This window comes from Thamnophis sirtalis, unplaced genomic scaffold (genome assembly GCF_051295495.1).
Source record: "Thamnophis sirtalis isolate CommonGarterSnake01/CBP01778 unplaced genomic scaffold, rThaSir2_p1.2 scaffold_2, whole genome shotgun sequence".
NCBI classification, from domain to species: Eukaryota; Metazoa; Chordata; class Lepidosauria; order Squamata; family Natricidae; genus Thamnophis; species Thamnophis sirtalis.
In genome coordinates this window covers 77,034,104-77,050,717 of record NW_028261382.1, presented here as the reverse complement: position 1 = coordinate 77,050,717, position 16,614 = coordinate 77,034,104, and the positions used below count along the sequence as shown (strand labels likewise).

General features: G+C 43.3%; 1 protein-coding gene across 1 annotated transcript in view; it reads left to right on the top strand.

Moving 5' to 3' along the window:
• The window catches only part of BMP1 (bone morphogenetic protein 1), a 194,841-nt gene that overhangs the window by 111,327 nt on the left and 66,900 nt on the right, over window positions 1-16,614 (top strand). Inside the window, exons 3-6 of the mRNA XM_087706149.1 lie at window positions 1,752-1,913; window positions 7,218-7,335; window positions 9,968-10,146; window positions 15,937-16,042. Of these exons, the coding sequence (XP_087562275.1) occupies window positions 1,752-1,913; window positions 7,218-7,335; window positions 9,968-10,146; window positions 15,937-16,042 (565 nt within the window). The remainder of the gene's footprint in view (window positions 1-1,751; window positions 1,914-7,217; window positions 7,336-9,967; window positions 10,147-15,936; window positions 16,043-16,614) is intronic.

Below are 16,614 nucleotides of genomic sequence, written 5' to 3'. Positions count from 1 at the left end.
TTAGAAACCATTTCAATTTGGCACGAGGGTGACAGAGAAAGTGAAATCCCTTGGCAGTAGCTGGCTCAATTGTCTGTTTCAGGAGGCTGCAGTGGATTGACATCCCCATGACACAGGAGGGTTCAGAATATTTTACAAGCTCTTGAGAATCTCTTAGTCTGTAGAGCTAGCGGAAAAATTGAGACAATATAAGGCAGGATAATTTCACCCATTTGTTTTAAAAAAAAGATCATGGGATTTTAAAGGGAAGTAGACACAAGGAAGAGCCTTAACTGATTTTCTCAAACCTGTGTAAGCCCAACCAGAGTTGTAGACAAGTTGGCATTAAATAAATAAATTGCAAGCAGAATTCAATCTGGGTGGGTCATTGGGACCAGAAGTTTAATCTTCCAAGTTTTGGTATTCGTGCTGGAGTCCATCCTCAGGGCACATCTCTCTAGCAAGTGGTGTCAGTTCATTCAAGATGTCCCAAAAGTGCTTTTTCAAGAGGCAACTGGAATTTCTAGTTTCAACAGAGAGTAAAAGAATGATGAGATCCAGTGTATTGAAGTTTGGACTTAGGGGAAGAAGGCCCTGCTTTCTAAACCTCACCAGCACAAGTTGATCATCCAATGACCTTTGCAAGATCAACACAGATGTATTTTTAGCAGATTTGGGTTCGTGCAACAGGTTATGCCGTGGAGAAGAAGGGCAACCTTACAAGTTGACATGGTGCTCACAAATCAAGGGATCAAAAAATGGAATTTTGAAATATGCATACCACTAAAAAGAGGATGTGTGCCAAATTATAAACATGAAATATGTTTATTGGGATGTAATTATCAATACCAGCAAATATTAAATGAAGTGTGCTCAGATGCTGAAATACACCATGCAAATTAATTAGGGAGAGTGGAAAAGAAAAGTAGAGGTAAGGCGAAAGAGAGAAGACAGGAGAGAGGGAAGTAGAAGGGAGAGGAGATGTAGGAGAAAAAGAAGGAGTGGAAAGAGGAGAGAGGAGAAGGAGAGGAAGTAGAGAAGAGAGGGATGGCGGAGGGAACAAAGGAGGTAGGGAGGAGGAGAGAGGGAGAGGAGATCGGACGGCGGTGAAATAGGGTATAATATGGTGTATTGAAAGCAGAAGAGCAAATAGCTGTTCTGGGTTGAGGGATTTATATAAGAATGGACAATATAAAAAAAATATGTTCAGATGTAATGGTATACTTGTGGTTATGCAAAGGGTTCATGCCACAGGTTGTGACCTGGGGAAGAAGCGGTGCTCACAAATCAGGGATGTCAAACTCAATTTCATTGAGGGCTGCATAAGGGGTGTGGTTGACCTCAAAGGGGGGGGCATGGCTGACTGGATGGGTGTAGCCAACTGGGTGGGTGTGGCCAGCTTAACGACACTCCCCAAACTGCTGGCATGTTTTCTCTTCGCACTGGGTAGACCTGGCCAAAGCCAAGCTGGCCCCATGTTTCATCTTCACATTGGGTAGACTGGGCCGAAGGGACGCAGGCTGGCCCCTTATATTTCCCGCAGGCTGGATTCGGCCCATGCGCCTTGTGTTGGACACCCCTGATTTAGATTGTTGTCTCATTTCCTTAGGGTCTTGCACACAGACAAGGTGGAACAACAACTGATGAGCCCCTTTTACCAGTCCACAATAGAAAGCATCCTCACTTATTGTATCAATGAGGGGGCTCAACCAACCTCATTGTACATATGTTGTGCACTGACAAATAAATTATTATTATTATTATCATCACAGGGAAAGACGCAAACAGCACCAGCATCAGACCTAGAAGGCAGCAGAGGAGACGATGGAAACAGGGCTGGGGACGGCCTCGAAGTCGGCGGGCTGCCACTTCCCGCCCCGAGAGGGTGTGGCCAGATGGCGTAATTCCATACGCGATCAGCGGAAACTTCACTGGTGAGTTTGGAATTTGAAGAGGAGTTTGAAATGTTCCTTCGTGACAGCTTCTGTTTTGACCCAACTCTTTGCTTCTCTATACTTCGTGGGTACCATATTTTTCGGCGTATAAGAGGCACCGGATTATAAGACACACCAAGATTTTGAAGAGGCAATTTTTTTTAAAAAAAAAGGTTTTTGCACTCTGCAGACCTCCCCAAAAATACGGTATTTATTGGGTGTTGTAAGACACTTGGCATGTTTCCAAGAGATGGCTTTTAATTGCGCAATCCAATTTTGTTAGTACGATTTTAACATCATTATCTTCTCTTAGTGACTATTCTGGCTTTTTCCTGCTGCTGTTCTTCCCTCTTTGTGCAAAGAGGGAGAGTCGTTATAAAAGAAAATGGCAAAATAACTGCAAATGTCTTTTCCTCTGGTAGTGTTTGACAGATGCATTGTTACTCCCTGAAAATTAATATTCATAATGCCGATGCATAATATAGTGGAGTGTTTGCAGCTGGGCCTTCCTCGTTTCCCTTTCTCTTCATTCCCTTTCTCGTAGCAATTTAGAAATCCTTGAATCACAATTTGATCTTCTCTGGAGGAGCTATTGAAAAGAGGAAGCAGGCAAAGAAAGGCTGAAATGAAATGAAAGCTTTATGCAGCTGCTCCAAACGGAACATTGGGGTTAGAAATTTCTCTTATTCTGGCCAGAATCGGCAACTGCTGTCTCTTCCATTCTTTGGCATACAGCTGTATTTTACTAGATGGAATGGAAGCTTGAGGGACATTTGTTCATGAGTCTGTGAAGGATCTATTGTGCTTTGTAATCTAGCCTTGTGTGTACCTGCTCACAATGCACAATGAGGTAGAGATTGTTGTACGCTGCCTCTTTCTGATCCACTTCTACAATTCGGTTCCACCACAAATCCGCGAAGCCCTTATCTGCGGAGACATAAGCGTGAAGACTAATTCGTGCCGTTCTAAGCGCTAAGGAAAAACGCGACCCTACCGCGATGACATAATCGCGGAGGGCAAATTCGCGCATTCCCAAGCACTCAGTACCCTAAACCTAACCCTAAACCTAAACCTAAAACAAACCCTAAAACAAACCCTAAAACAAACCCCTAATCCTAACGCTTACCTTAATTGAAGTCGGCTTTCTGCTGCGGTGCCGTTTTAAAGCGCCCTTCTGTTGCTGCGCTGTTGTCGTGGCGGTGATGACGCGCGGTGATGACGTCGCAGCTTTAGCGCTGCGATTTTATCACCGCGATTTTGACGAGCGCGGTTTTGTCGTGCCACGCTACAATTCAACTTTAGTCTTAAGGCTAGATACAAACAAAACATTGAATAAAAGTTATACCTATCTGTCTGTCTGTCATCTATCTCTCTATCTCTATCATCTATGCCCATGAGGATGAACCTATGGCAAGCATGCCAGGAGTGGCACACTGAGCCATCTCTCTAGGCACTCCAGCCATCGCCTGTTTCTCTACTGGGTTCCGGTGTGCACATGCGCACCAACCAGCTGGTCTTTGGCTGCACGGGAGTGTTGGAAACCTGAAGAGCAGCTCCCTGGCACGCATGCTGGTCTTCGCATGTGCATATGCACCAGAAAGCAGAAGAGCAGGTGACTAATGCGCATTTGCATGCCAGAAACAGGAAGCTCAGCTTTCTGGCGTGTGCATGCGGACCAGGAAAGTGCTCTTCCGTTTTCCGGTGCTCCTGTACATGCATGCTGGGAAGCTGCTCTTCCAGTTTTCGGCACTTCCCCGTGTGCAAAGACCAGCTGTTTGGCGCACATGTGCACGCCAGAACCCAGAAGAGGAATGGGCAATGGCTGGGGTGCCCGAAGAGATGGCTCTGCATTCCACTTCTAGCACACATGCCATAGGCTCACGTCATGGGCATAGATCAGGGGTGGGTTTCTCGCCCCGTTCCAACCGGTTCGGTTGGAACGGGGCCGGCGGCGTCCTCGTGCACGCGCGCAGTGCACGCATGCGTACTAGCGTCTGTGCGATGGTCCAGCTGCTCCTGAAGGATCGTGCAGGCGCTATATGCGTCCTGCGCATGCGTGGAAGCGCAGAACTCATCAAAACCGGGTAAGGACCGCGGGCGGGCGGGTGCGCCCTTTGCCGTTCCCGGAAGTTACTTACTTCCGGGTTCGCCGACCAACCAGTTCGCAGGGACCGCCGCAAACCGGTTGAAACTCACCCCTGGCATAGATGATAGATGATAGAAAAAGGTTCACCAACACTGATCTATGCATATGTACAGTATCTGTATATGTGAAAAAAACAATATAGTGGAGTCTAAAAAGAATTAAGAACATAGTTACTGAAACAAATCCAAATAAATTACTATTAATGAAGTTTCAGTCCTAAGTAATCGTACAATGCATCGTACAAATGGTACCACGGAACTGGAGGACTGGAGAACTTATTTTCAAGTCCTTGCCCCGAGAATAGCAATAGCAATAGCAGTAGACTTATATACCGCTTCATAGGGCTTTCAGCCCTCTCTAAGCGGTTTACAGAGAGTCAGCATATTGCCCCCAACAATCTGGGTCCTCATTTTACCCACCTCGGAAGGATGGAAGGCTGAGTCAACCCTGAGCCGGTGGGATTTGAACCGCTGAACTGCTGATCTAGCAGTAGCCTGCAGTGCTGCATTTAACCACTGCGCCACCTTGGCTTCATAGTAGCATGAAATAGAAATCACAGTCCTTATTCTGGATTCTTTTCCCCCAAACAAATTAATTTGCTGCCTCTCTCATCTAGTTGGCTTGCAATAAAGTAAAGGAAGAAAAATGAAAGGAGTATAAAAGAGAACAGAAGTAAAATAATAGAACAAATAGAATAAACAATGACCAAGGAACACAGCAAGAATAACTACATCAATAAAAATGGATGGGTGGAGAGCAGGAAGAGGGAAGGAAAGTCTACCATCAATCTAGCAAGCACCTCCAGTGTGGGAGACCCCTCCCCCCATTTGGTCCCCAGGCCAACCTGCATGTATGTAAGGGTCTGTCTAGATTCCTTGTATAAGGACTAGTATACAAGTAGTTCTTGACTTATAACAGCTTGTTTAGTGACCATTCAAAGTTACAACACTAAAAAAAGTGACTTATGACCAGTGGTGGTATTCAGTTAGTTCGCATCTATTCGGGAGAACCGGTTGTTAACTTTCTAAGCAGTTGGGATAACCAGTTGTTGGAAGAAATCTCCTTTGGTTTTTCTCCACTTTACAGGGTTAATCCTGTAAGGAAGGCAGGAAGGAAACATTCTGCTGTTGTTTCTAGCCTAATCTTTATTGCCCTGCTTACAGAAACTGCCTCTCCTGTTGACCCTTATTACATTGTAACAGTTAGGACGAAGCGCCCATCAACGTCAACGATGTTGAGTTGGCCTCTCCCACCCGGTTACATAACCACTGAGCCCCACCTACCCAGCTGGTCCTTAGGGCAGAGAACCAGTTGTTAAATTATTTGAATCCCGCCACTGCTTATGACCATTTTTTATATTTACAACAGTGATCACAAGACCAAAATGCAGATTCTTGGCCAATGAATGACTCATATTAGCAATATAGCAATAGCAATAGCAGTAGACTTATATACCGCTTCATAGGCCTTTCAGGCCTCTCTAAGCGGTTTACAGAGAGTCAGCATATTGCCCCCAACAATCTGGGTCCTCATTTTACCCACCTCGGAAGGATGGAAGGCTGAGTCAACCCTGAGCCGGTGAGATTTGAACCGCTGACCTGCTGATCTAGCAGTAGCCTGCAGTGCTGCATTTAACCACTGCGCCACCTTGGCTCTTTATGACAATTGCAATGTCCCAGAGTCATGTGATCACCTTTTGCGTCCTTCTGACAAGTAAAGTCAATGGGAAAGCCAGATTCACTTAACAACCATGTAACTAAGTTAACAGGTGCAGTGATTCATTTAACAACTGTAGCAAGGAAAGTAAAATGGAGCAAAATTCAACAAGTGTCTCACTTAGTAACATACCGTATTTTTCAGAGTATAAGACGTACCTTAATTTTTGGAGAGGAAATCAGGAAAAAAAACCTTTCTGCCTCTTTCCCAGAAGCATCCATCACTATTCATCTGGCTAACATCTTTGCTGCCTCAGTTGGAGTTATCTGCTAATGGATGATGCCTAGTTTTGATCCCTTTAGTGGAGAGGCCCATCTCTTCTTCCTAAGAATCCACCTCATTGTTTGATAGAAAATAGGATTCTTTATTGGCCAAATGTGATTGGACACACAAGGAATTTGTCTTTGGTGCATAAGCTCTCAGTGTACATAAAAGCTACAAGTGATCAATCATGATCATAGTCCTCCTAAAAAATACATTCATCATAAATCATGAGATACAATGCTTAGTGGTGGTCATAGGGTATTAAATAAGCAATCAACACAAAGCATACTAGGAAACTAAATAAAATACTGGAAATCATAAAATGCAAGCAACAAAGTTATAGTCATAAGTAGAGAAGGAGATAGGTAATAGGAAAAGATGAGAAGAATAATAGTAATACAGCCTTACTAAATAGTTTGACAGTGTTGTGGGAATTAGTTGTTAAGTAGAGTGATGGCATTAGTGCTGTTTTGAGGATAGAAATTGAAACAATTTATGTCCAGGATGTGAAGGGTCCATAGATATTTTCACAGCCCTCTTTTTGACTCATGCAGTATTTGTTGTTGTTAATTGCAAACTCGTGTTCAACCCATCGCAACCCCATAGACAATGTTCCTCCAGGCCTTCCTGTCCTCTACCATCCTCTGGAGTCCATTCATGCTCACGCCTACTGCTTCTTCGGTGACTCCATCCAGCTACCTCATTCTCTGTCATCCCATTCTTCTTTTGCCCTTCAATTGTTCCCAGCATTGGGCTCTTCTCCAGTAAGTCCTTCCTTCTCATTAGGTGGCCAAAGTATTTGAGTTTCCTCTTCAGGATCTGGCCTTCTAAAGAGCAGTCAGGGTTGATCTCCTCTAGGACTGACAGGTTGGAAAGTTCAAAGGCCTCAATTTTTTGGCCCTCAGCCTTCCTTAGGGTCCAACTTTATAGCCATACATTGCAACTGGGGAAAAAACGCATCCTTGACTATATGCAGTTTTGTTGTCTTCAATGGAAGGCAGGTTGGTAGCAATTGTTTTTTCTGCAGTTCTAATTATCCGTTGAAGTCTGTGTCTGTCTTGTTTGGTTGCAGAGTTCTTCATTATGTTCTTCTGAACTGTAGACTGCATATGTGAAACAATGGATGGAGGTCTTTTTCTGTCTCCAACCACTTTTGGGACTCTTTCTGTTTCTTACAGGCATTCAGCGAGCTATTTTTCGGCAGGCCATGCGCCATTGGGAGAAGTATACTTGCGTGACCTTCTTGGAACGAAGCGATGAGGACAGCTACATTGTGTTTACACACAGGCCATGCGGGTAAGCAACAGGAAGACTCTGTCATCTGCTCAATTGCATAGTCTTCCTCTAGTACAGAGGAGGAAACCTTAATACTCTCAAGTTTCAAAGACAAGCCAAGGAATATAGAGCATTGCCAAGTGCTTAATACATTGGATCAAAGGTCAATTGATTGCTCAATCAAAGGTCAGTTGATTGCTCATCCAGTGTCTGTTGTGTAGTCATGTTTATGCCATCAGAATTTCTGGAAGAACATTTGGGAGAAATGAACTGAATCAGAGACCGGAATGATTTGAAACCAAGAAGCAGAATCCCAGGAGGAATAACTTAACCAGTTTTTAATTTTGCTCTTGGTGGTCTCTTAACTCTGATATTGACTTTAAAAAAGGACAATTACCTTGAGTTCTCCATGGCACCGTAAGAACTAGTTGCAAGTATCTCTAGAACAGGTAGAACATGACACTATCATTAGAAATAGAAGCATACTTGAAGCAAGCCTCAGATTCCAGTCCCCTTTCTTCCTTCCTTCCTTCTTCAAGAGTAGCAATAACAAGAGCCTCGGTGGCGCAGTGGTTAGAGTGCAGTACTGCAGGCTACTTCTGCTGACTGCCTGCTGCCTGCAATTTTCAGTTTGGTCCTGACCAGCTCAAGGTTGACTCATTCCTTCCATCCTTCCAAGGTGGGTAAAATGAGGACCCAGATTGTTGGGGGCAATAGGCTGACTCTGTAAACCGCTTAGAGAATGCTGTAAAGCACTGTGAAGTGGTATAGTTTAAGTGCTATTACTATTTTTACTTAGACTTATATACCACTTCATAGTGCTTTACAGCACTCTCTAAGCAATATGCAGAATCAGCATATTGCCCCCAAACATCTGGGTCCACTAAAATGCTCCATGCATGATAATTGAACTTAGATATGTGGTAGCACTAAATTTACAAAACTATTTTGCTTTCTTTTCCTAGCACAGGTTCAAAGACTTTAGGAGTCATCAATAACATTATTTAAATTACTTTTAGGTTGAGGTTTGAGGTTTATTGGATTTATATGCTGCCCTTCTCCCAAGGACTCAGGGCAGCGTACAACACAAAAGAAAACACATATTACAAAAATTAACAGGGACATTAAATAAAGTATCCGAAAAACCCAATTGATATTTACAATAAAATTTTAAAAATTAAATTAAAATTAACAACCAAATTAATCCTATATTTTATTCTATTCAAGCCAGGCCGGCTTGCTGGAAAAGCCAACTTTTTAGGGTGCGTCGGAAGGACCAGATGTCAGGGATTATGCTTTTTAATGCTCACATACATATATATTGGGATGCCGTGGCTCAGTGGCTAAGACAGCTTGGTGGTTTGAATCCCTAGTGCCGTGTAAAGGACTGATCTCCCATTACTTGTCCCAGCTTCTGCCAACCTAGCAGAGGAACCACCTTTGGTGGGAAGGTAACAGCGTTCTGTGTACCTTCAGCATCTAGTCATGCCAGTCACATGACCATGGAGACGTCTTCGGATAGTGCTGCTCTTCGGCTTTGAAATGGAGATGAGCACCGCCCCCTAGAGTCGGGAACAACTAGCACGCATGTGCGGGGGAACCTTTACCTTTACAGATATATTTGTATTTATCTTCATTTAGATCACTTCTCTTGGGGAAAAGAATATGGGAAAGGAGAATGTTTCAAAACTGTGTCTAGTTTTAGTCATCACACTATAAAAATGATGTTGAAACTGGAAAGAGTGCAGAGAAGAGCAACAAAGATGATTAAGGGACTGAAGGCTAAAACATATGAGGAACAGTTGCAGGAACTGGGTATGTCTAGTCTAGTAAAAAGAAGATACGATAGCAGTTGAGGGGCTACCATAAAGATGAGGGGGGCAAAAGAGCAGAAGACAAGCCAAGGAGAAAGGATGGAAACTAACCAAGGTGAGAACTAAGGAAAAATTTCCTAACAGTGAGAATAATCAATCAGTGGAATGGTTTGCCTTCAGAAGTTGTGGGTGCTCCATCACTGGAATCCTTCAAGAAGAGACTGGACAGCTATTTGTCTGAAATGGTATAGACTCTCTTCCTTGAGCAGGGGATTAGACTAGACCAGGGGCCGGCAAACTTAAACACTCAAAGAGCCATTTGGACCCATTTCCCACAGAAAAGAAAACACCAGGAGCCACAAAGGTCCTAACCGGAAGCCCCCTGTTCAATTCTGGAGCTGACCGGAAGTTCAGTTCCCCCACCATAGAGTCTCCTCCTAGCGGAGCATACTTTTTCCTCTACCTGTCATAACCGAAAGCCCTATCAATTGTGGAGACAACTGGAAAACCCTCCCCTTGCCATAGAGTCTTCTCCTGGCACACCATGTTTCCCCCACCACCACCAGAAGCTCCTCTCAAAATTGTGGCACCAACCGGTGACGGAGCCGCAGCAGAGGGAGGAAAGAGACACATGCGGCTCCAAAACCACAGTTTGCTGACCCCTGGACTAAATGACCTCCAAAGTCCCTTCCAACTCTGTTATTCTATGTTCCAAAAAGTTTACTTTTTAGAATTGGGAAAAAACCCTAAAGTTTCTTCCATGTTTTGAACTTCCATAACTTCCATGGCCTTCCTACAAATCATGCATTCAACCTAATGATCATTTGTGTCCCATACAGGTGCTGTTCCTATGTGGGGCGCAGAGGGGGAGGCCCCCAGGCCATATCTATTGGGAAAAACTGTGACAAATTTGGCATTGTGGTGCATGAGCTGGGCCACGTCATTGGGTTTTGGCATGAACACACACGCCCAGACCGGGATGCCCATGTCTCCATCTTTCGTGAAAATATTCAGCCAGGTAAACAGTTTTCTCTTCTTCTTCTTTGCATTCTAAGTGAATCATGAAAACCAGACAAACGCTATGCCAGCCTTCCAAATATCACCCAGAATTAAATCAGAGTCCAAGGCAGAACTTTCCTCAAAGTTCCAATTTAATAAGAGAGACATGTTGGTACATCTGTGGGAAACCCGAATCTGAAAGCTTCCTGGGTTTTCCACCCAGTTGAAAGTTCATGATCTTGTCCCCACACCCACAAGTCCATCACATGGTCCAATCTTCCTCTTCTTCCCTCCCAATTACCCCACTAATGAAACAGCATAGTAGAGAGTGTGTGGCAGGCCAAAGATCCCAAAAGGAATATGACTGCAGGCTGACATGCTCCATATTTTGGAGAGCATGAAAATTATTCTCTCCATCCCCTGCCTTTGTTAAATCTCCTTGCACCTGCATCCATTCCCTTTACAGGTAGTAGTCAAGTTACAAAGGTTCCTTTAGTGACTGTTCAAAGTTCAAAGCACTGAAAAGTGACTTATGACCATTTTCACATTTACGACCGTTGCCGCATCCCTATGGTCATGTGGTCAAAATTCAGATGCTTGGCAACTCATATATATATATATATATATATATATATATATATATATATATATATATATATATATATATATATATATATATATATATATATATATATATATATATATATATATATATATATATATATATATATATATATATATATATATATATATATATACTTCAGGTTACTTCAGGCTTGGTGTTTCCAGGAGTAATGTGAGATCTCGGCTGTTTCTTCCTTTTAACTGCCAGTGGGGGTTTGAACTGATTGGGTGGGGGCTTGGCTTGCAAATGCACAATTAGCCTCTTTAAAACCCCTCTTACCCTTACGTGAAACACAACCCCCCAAACAATCAGAACAGAACACACCTCCACCCAATCAGGACACACCTCCACCCAATCAGGACACAGCCAAGCCCCCACCCAATCAGTTCAACCCCCCACTGGCAGTTAAAAGGAAGAAACAGCCGAGATCTCACATTACTCCTGGAAACACCAAGCCTGAAGTAACCTGAAGTAGCCTGAAGATGACGAATGAGACTTCATCGAAACGTCGCCAAGACATCTCCAATTCTACGCGGGAGAAAACCTGAATAACTAGAGACCTACATACTAACACCCGCGAAAACCTCAGAAAACACACACACACACACACACACACATATATACATACATACATACATACACACACACACACACACACACACACACACACACACACACACACACACACACACACACACACATATATATATATATATATATATATATATATATATATGGCAAATGCAACTCACATCACAAAATCTGCAGAACCGTAAAGCCCACAAACTTGAAAGTTGGCACGTATGTTCCTCTTGGCTTCTAGGTGTTTGCTAAAAAATGATTTTTTTGAAATGACCATCAGATCATTAGTATTTTTTATACAGTAATAAACACGCTCTGATGCTAAGGAGTTCTACTCCCACTCCCCCACCTGAAAAGAACTCTGTTCCAATTGCCAGTTGCCTCACATTCTGTTACCTCAGTTCAAACTGGCAGACGTTCCACTCCTTCACTCAGGAGCGGCCTGGGGCTCCTTACAGTACAAAACATTGGTATCTCACCAAAATGTCTACGCCTTCCCCCTATGGAACTGCTTCCGGATTCAAAGTGGCAGGAGTGATATTCCCTTATGTGTTTCAATCATCAACCACCACAGAGCCAATGAATTGTGAACTGAATTTCTCCTGCATACCCCGATCACATAGTTTATTTGTGAAGCACGGGTATCCATCTAGTATTTCATATTTACAATGATCGCAGTGTCCCAGGGTCATGTGATCATATTTTGCAACCTTCTGACAATGCTAAGATTCACTTAAAGACTGTGTTACAACTGCAATTATTCGTTTGGCAGGAAAGGCCGTAAAATGGAGCAAAACTCACTTAAGAAATGTCTCGCTTAGCCACAGAAATTTGGGGCTCAATCGATAAATCAAGGACTACCTGTACTTCCCTTTCTTACTAGCTTATTCCACCCTCACTGCTTTTTTCTCCAAATGCATATCCATGTTTCTGGGGTTGACATATTCTTCCAAGAGATCTTGCATCCTGCTTGATTCTGAGGAAAATCACCCCTCCTAGGTGAATGAAATATTTTGAGAAATATTTAAAAAGGCAGAATGTTATATTTCCCTAAAGGAGAAATCTAAAGACAGAAACCAGCTCCCTGCTCCCAGCAGATATTTGTTGTCCATTAAGAAAGACTGGGCCAGCTTGTCTACAAAGCAAAACACCTCCAGCTCCAGGGTGATGGAATTAAGACAGCAGATTAAGACAGCAGATAATGTCCCTCCAGGACATTATAGGATTAACCCATCTAGCAGCAGACCTCACTACATGGCAGAATCACTGTGGAGATTTTATCACCCAGCAAACTTCAACCAAACCTGGGAGCTCAGAAATCTACAAAGTTAGCTATGACCCCTACAACAGCCATTAGAATACATGTTCTTGCACAGGAACAGGAAGCTCAAGTGCAAAGCCCAAGAGAAGGTGTGTGTATGTGTGTGTGTATTGCATTTGTGCTTATAAATAAATAAAGGGAGACTAGTATAGATCTATTTCAAACTATTTAGCTCTCATCAGCTAGCCATACCCTTACTGGGATTCGAACCTGGGCTGTTTTTACATGCTAGGCAGTTATATTAGCCAATAAGCCACAAGCTGTCCTCCCTTATCAGCTGAACCAAGGAAATGATTAAGTGTCATGTCAAAACACTTGGTATGGCCAAATATGGGAGGGAGCATACAGCCCAGGTTTGAATCCCAGTAAGGATATGGCTAGCTGATGAGAGCTAAGTAGCTTGAAATAGCTCTATACTAGTCTCCCTTTATTTATTTATCAGCACAAATGTAACACAAAAATGGTTTCCTGCTGGAAGGCTCCTAGGTGACTTTCAGACTGGAAAGGCAAAGGGGAAGCAGTATGCTCCCTCCCATATTTGGCCATACCAAGTGCTTTGACATAACACTATCCTTCACTCTCAACTCCATGTGCTTGGTGCTCCTGTTCACGATGAAACCCTCATTCCAATCAGTCTCCCAAGTTTCCAGGGTCTTTCTCCCAGCTTGGAACTGAGCCAGATGAATATTTCTTCCAACAATTCTCTATATTGAGAAGAATTAAGGCAGACTTTCACAGTTGGAAAGAATCCCATGACTGGCCAAGTGTCAGCTGAGTTTGCTTATTTAGTTACGCTGACCCACAAGCACCCAGAGCTGACTCAGCATTTCTTTATTTATCAAATTTTCGCTCCCAGAGGGACTCGGATGCTGCACAAAGAAAAGATTAAAAACAATACAAGCATATCCACGTTTCTGGGATTTACATATTCTTCCCAGATGTCTTGCATCCTGCTTGATACTAATCCTCAGTATTGAAATTGAGGTACTCCTCAATTTATAACCACAATTGAACCCAGCATTTCTGTTCCTAAGCAAGGCAGCTGTTAAGTGAGTTATGCCCCATTTTATGATGCCCCTTTTTGGCCACAGCAGTTAAGTGAATCACTGCAGTTGTTAAGTTAGTAACATGGTTGTTAAGTGGGCTTCGTCAGGGGTTTGCAAAAAGTGATCACATGATGCCGGGACACCGCAACTGTCATAAATATATGCCACTTGCCAAGTGGTCGTAAGTGTGAAAACCACTTAAGTTGTGACTTATGTTTTTAAGTTGGTATTTTTCAGTGATGTTGTAACTTCATACAAAGACTAAACAAAGTCAAGGGTTGCCTGTACACTAGTGGCCCAAATTGTGGAAACCTTTTGGGGAAAGTGTATTTTTGAGATTTGATGGCTAATAGCACCACTTTTGTTTTGAGTAGTACCATAGAATTACATATCAATGAGAAGATGATTTAATCAAGAATGCAATGCAACAAAGTTTGTTCAATTATCTGTATTCTATAAAAAGTTGTCAGCAATAAAACCCAATGAATAGAAGCAATCATTCAATCTTGGTTTCACATTAACTGCAGAACTAAAAGACTTGGTTCACTTCATGGGAAGACGTTGTAAGGCCATAATTCATGCTAAAGGTTACCCAACTAAGGATTAACTGACATGGTGATAACTTTTGTATATCTCATTTTTTTCTATGTGATTCACTTTTCTTCTTTATAACTGATATTCTAATAGCAAATCCTTCATAAAAGTTATTGTACTGCATTCTTGATTAAATTATCTTTCCATTGATATATAATTTTATGGTACTACTAAAAAAAAGTGGTGTTATTAGCCATCAAACCTCAAAAATACACTTTTCCCTAAAGGTTTCCACAATTTGGGGCACTACTGTATATAAAATGTAAAAAGAGGCAAGAGCAATGTTAAAATGAAAGGCAGAGGACGGATTTTCAGGGGGTCAACCAGTCCAATGGCTGCATGCTCCTCTGTGCACCCCAAGAAAGGTTGCAGAGCCATGTTGAAGGCCAGAGAATGGGAACCCCTTCTCTCCGGTGGAGGGAAGAATGTCCCCCATAGTAGAGGCAACAGCAGAGAAGGACCCCACCGGTGGTAATTCTTTGACTGACAGAGTCCATCACACACCTCCCCTTCCTGACCGGATGGGAGGGGTTGATTTAGTTTTTAGTTTACTTTATTGTCATTGCACATGGTACAATGAAATTAAATGCCATCTTCGGTGTACATTACAATTATAAAAATAAAAACACAAAGATACATCCTTTACATTCTATATAATTGAAATTGAAAACTCAATATTGCACTATACCATAGAATTGAATATGGTTACTGCTCTGGGAAAGAAGCTGTTCTTCAGCCTACTTGTCCTTGTTTTTATTATCCTGTACCGTCTGCCAGATGGTAATAGTTTAAAAAAAAAAGTGGTGCCCAGGATGAGATGGATCTCTAAGGATGTTTTGAACTTTCTTAAGGCAGTGGGAGCTATAAAGCTCTTCCAAGGAGGGGAGAGGACAATCAATGATCCTCTGGGCAATGACGTTGACCCTCTGGAGCGCTGTCCTATCTGCCACTGTGCAATTGGGTGCAGTAAGTTAGTTAATGGGACGAAGACAGTTCTGTAGGTAAAACTGGTCCCTAATCCATGTAGGATTATGGGCTCAGATAATGGTTTTGTGTTTTTTTTGGGGTCACACAGGAGAAATCAGAGGCTGCCATTAATAAGCAGTGTGTGCAAGGGAAAACACCAAATCTGCTAACCCTTGGGAGACGATATTTGCTCCAGACCATCTAAGCCCAGGGTGTCAAACTCAATTTCATTGAGGGCCACGTCAAGGTTGTGTTTCCCTTTGGGGGGGCAGGGTGAATGTGGCCAGTTTGGGTGTTGCCAACTCAATGTCACTCGTGTCGAGGGCGCCTTTGGTGGCCCAGGCACTCTGCCAGCGAAGACGGACTCCCGAGCTCCGTTTTCAGCTGCGGTGGCTTCCTGCAACCCTCTGCCAGTGAAAACGGAGCTTGGGAGAGCTGCCTGTGGCCCTTTCGAGCTCTGTTTTTGGCTGAGATGGCCTCTTGCAACCCTCTACCAGAGCTCTGTTTTTGCTGGCAGAGGCACCGCAGGCGAGTCCTTTGCTATTTCCAGGGCAGCCCTGCAGGCCAGATCTAAGCACCCCGCAGGCTGGATCCTGCCCCCAGGCCTTGAGTTTGACACCCCTGCTCTAAGCTACCTTGCAATTTTCATGCTTCTTCCTCTTGGTCCTTCTGCAGGGCAGGAGTACAACTTCCTGAAGATGGAACCTGAAGAGGTGGAGTCCTTAGGCGAAACATACGATTTTGACAGCATCATGCACTACGCCAGAAACACCTTTTCCAAGTGAGATTCCCAAGTTGTCTTGTTTTACATGTTTGCTTAGCCTATGCATATTTAGCTTATTTTTCTTCAGCTAAATGACACACCTGAGGTAAATATACATGTATTTACCCCCCCCCCCGTCTCTCTCATCTCTATATGTATCTCTGTCTCTCTGTCTCTCTGTGTCTCTCTGTGTGTGTGTCTCTCTCTGTCTCTGTCTCTGTCTGTCTCCCTCTCCCTCTCCCTCTCTCTCTCTCTCTGGCTTTGGGCCAGTCTCTCTCTTTCTCAGCCCAACTCACCTCATAGGGGTGAGGAAAATAGGAGGAGGAAGGTGAGTTAGATGCGTTTGCCACCTTGAATTATTTGTAAAAATATTAAAGGTGGGGAAGGAAGGAAGGAAGGAAGGAAGGAAGGAAGGAAGGAAGGAAGGAAGGAAGGAAGGAAGGAATCAATCTGAGAAAGTTGCCTTTCCTGATCAATACCTCTGGATAGGTCAGCTATCTATGTCTTGTGGTCATTGCTACCCCATACTTTGAGCAGATAAAACTTCCAGACCAGGATAGCATATGTTTATCTACTTGGATGGCTGCTTC